Raw genomic sequence first — 2,342 nt, forward strand, 5'->3', positions numbered from 1 at the left:
AAATGTACTTGAGAATTTTCCTGAATGATGTGAACCGGTAAAGAGTTCCAGCTGATCATGGCTCTGTACATGACTGTTTTCTGTCCCATATTTGATTTAGATTTGGGTAATACAAACCTTCCTTCTATTGCATGTCGTGTTTGATAGTTATGTTGTGCATATTGCGCTATAAACCTTTGTGATAATATATCTGGTGAGTGAGTCACTGTAATATTTCTGACAAAATGTAATAAAATATAAGTTGACCTCTGCCTGACAGTTAACCATTTCAATGTCTCCAGCATTTCAGTGACTCTGGTTCTGTAGGAGCACTGCAGTGCACATCGTGCTGCCTTATTTTGTGCTACTTGTAGTTTGTTTAAATCTTTTTCAGCAGCACTAGACCATATAACCAAACAATAATCAAGCTGCGACAGAACCAAAGCATCCAAAACTTGTCTACTGACATCCATAGGCAAATATTTTACAATTCTTTTTACAACTGACACACCCCTTCCCATTTTACATACAACATTATCAATTTGTTTAGACCAAGATAATTTATGATCCAGGGTTATACCTAGCAATTTTGTCTCCTTGACCTGTTCAATTTCAATATGGTTTAAATGTAGTTGCAATTTTGGTTCACCTGTTAACTGATGATTTGATCCTATTAATAACGATTTTGTTTTTCCCGCATTAAGTACCAACTTATTATTTATGACCCACTCTGATATCAGTAGTAGATCTTTATTCATAACATTTCTCAACTCTCTTGTCGTTGATGCTGCATAATATATTTTTGAGTTATCTGCATACATTACAATTTTAGCTTTTTCCAACACTAATGGTAGGTCATTTGTAAAAGTAGAAAATAAAAGTGGTCCCAAACCACTACCCTGAGGTACTCCACAAGTGACTGTTTTAATCTTTGAGAGACTTCCATTAAAAAAAACTGTTTGACTTCTGTCATTGCCAACAAAGGGTATAGAAAAATCAGACAATGTGATTTTCTGGATTCTTTATTTTTTTTCTCATTCTGTCTCTCATAGTTGAGGTATACCTAGGATGAAAATTACAGGCCTCTCATCTTTTTAAGTGGGAGAACTTGCACAATTGGTGGCTGATTAAATACTTTTTTGCCCCACTGTATATTTGTATTTTGTACAATTGTGGGAACGCCCCTTGTTTCTTTTATATCTGAATATGAGTCACAGAGATGTATATATTATATAAAATGAATAAAATCATTGCATCTCTTTCTGATTATCGCACATCATTTAATTAGAATTTAAGAACAGATCTCAGGTAATTAGTAGTTAATTGTCTCATGTCTACATCAGTAACAGCAGATTGAGTCAGTGCTGCCCCCTAGTGGCCGTGTCTTCACATTACAACGGCACTAAACCCACAATCTGAAATACTATATGATGTAAATACTTTAAAATATTAAATAGGAATTAAAAAAATAAGTGTTTGACAAAAACAACTAAATATTTAATAGCAAAGTAGCTGCTATGGTTCTTACCTGTCTTGTCCTTTTGGTGTTATTTGTTTGTTTCCTATCTTTTTGGCTTCTGTAAAATAATAATTTTATATAATTTGCTTTAATTATTATTCATGATTTTATAACTGTTATTATTTAATAATGTGCACTCATTGTTGTTGTTGTTGTTGCAGCACCAGAACAAAGTAACACTGTGAAGAGACAGAAGCAATACTTTATTAAAAAATATACACAAAGGGAACCAGGAAGAGAACGTCTTCACTGCATGTCAACGGTCAGCAGTCCTTTCAATTGAGATTTGAGAGATTTAGTGTGTGTGTTCAGATCAGATGTAGAGAGTGTGTGTGTGTGTTCTGATCAGACGTAGAGAGTGTGTGTTCTGATCAGACGTAGAGTGTGTGTGTTCTGATCAGAACGTCACCACTTTGGTTTGTTTGGGTTTGCTTTTCTTCACGGGAACATGAACGTCCTCGTGGTCTGCGCTCATGTTGTTCGACAGCCAGGGAAGTGTCAGCGAGTTACCTGAGATAAAAATAAATATAAATAAAAGACATGGTGGAGGAAGACGTGTTCAAATCCGTTAAGATATTTTATTTATATAGATATTTTCTACAGTTGATGTGTATATATTTACAGTGACATGGCCTGAAATGTATCGCTAATGGTTCATAATTGTCTGTACTTATATAGCCACTAGGCATGGGCGGTATCATTTTTTTCATACCGTCATACCTTGCTGACATCATACCGTGGTATACGGTATATGACGGTATCAGTCCCAATTTAAGGGGTCATTTCTCCCAAAAAAATTGTTTTTACTCACTATATCAACAGCCCCACCAAAAATATTTTCCAC

The 2,342-nt window shown here is 34.9% G+C and overlaps 2 protein-coding genes across 2 annotated transcripts in view; one reads left to right on the forward strand and one right to left on the reverse strand.

The window, feature by feature from the left end:
• Nucleotides 1–910: 910 nt before the first annotated feature.
• Nucleotides 911–2,342, forward strand: part of LOC104946672 (low choriolytic enzyme-like) — a 16,092-nt gene continuing 14,660 nt past the window's right edge. Inside the window, exon 1 of the mRNA XM_010772546.1 lies at nt 911–964. The gene's annotated coding sequence lies outside the window, so the exon portion shown is untranslated. The remainder of the gene's footprint in view (nt 965–2,342) is intronic.
• LOC104946670 (zinc finger CCHC domain-containing protein 9) overlaps nt 1,681–2,342 on the reverse strand; it is a 4,948-nt gene continuing 4,286 nt past the window's right edge. The window contains exon 6 of the mRNA XM_010772545.1: nt 1,681–2,008. Within this exon, the coding sequence (XP_010770847.1) occupies nt 1,896–2,008 (113 nt within the window). The 3' untranslated portion in view covers nt 1,681–1,895. The remainder of the gene's footprint in view (nt 2,009–2,342) is intronic.

The sequence above is a fragment of the Notothenia coriiceps genome, unplaced genomic scaffold (assembly GCF_000735185.1).
Source record: "Notothenia coriiceps isolate Sejong01 unplaced genomic scaffold, NC01 NC01_scaffold00011328, whole genome shotgun sequence".
In the NCBI taxonomy this organism is placed as follows: Eukaryota; Metazoa; Chordata; class Actinopteri; order Perciformes; family Nototheniidae; genus Notothenia; species Notothenia coriiceps.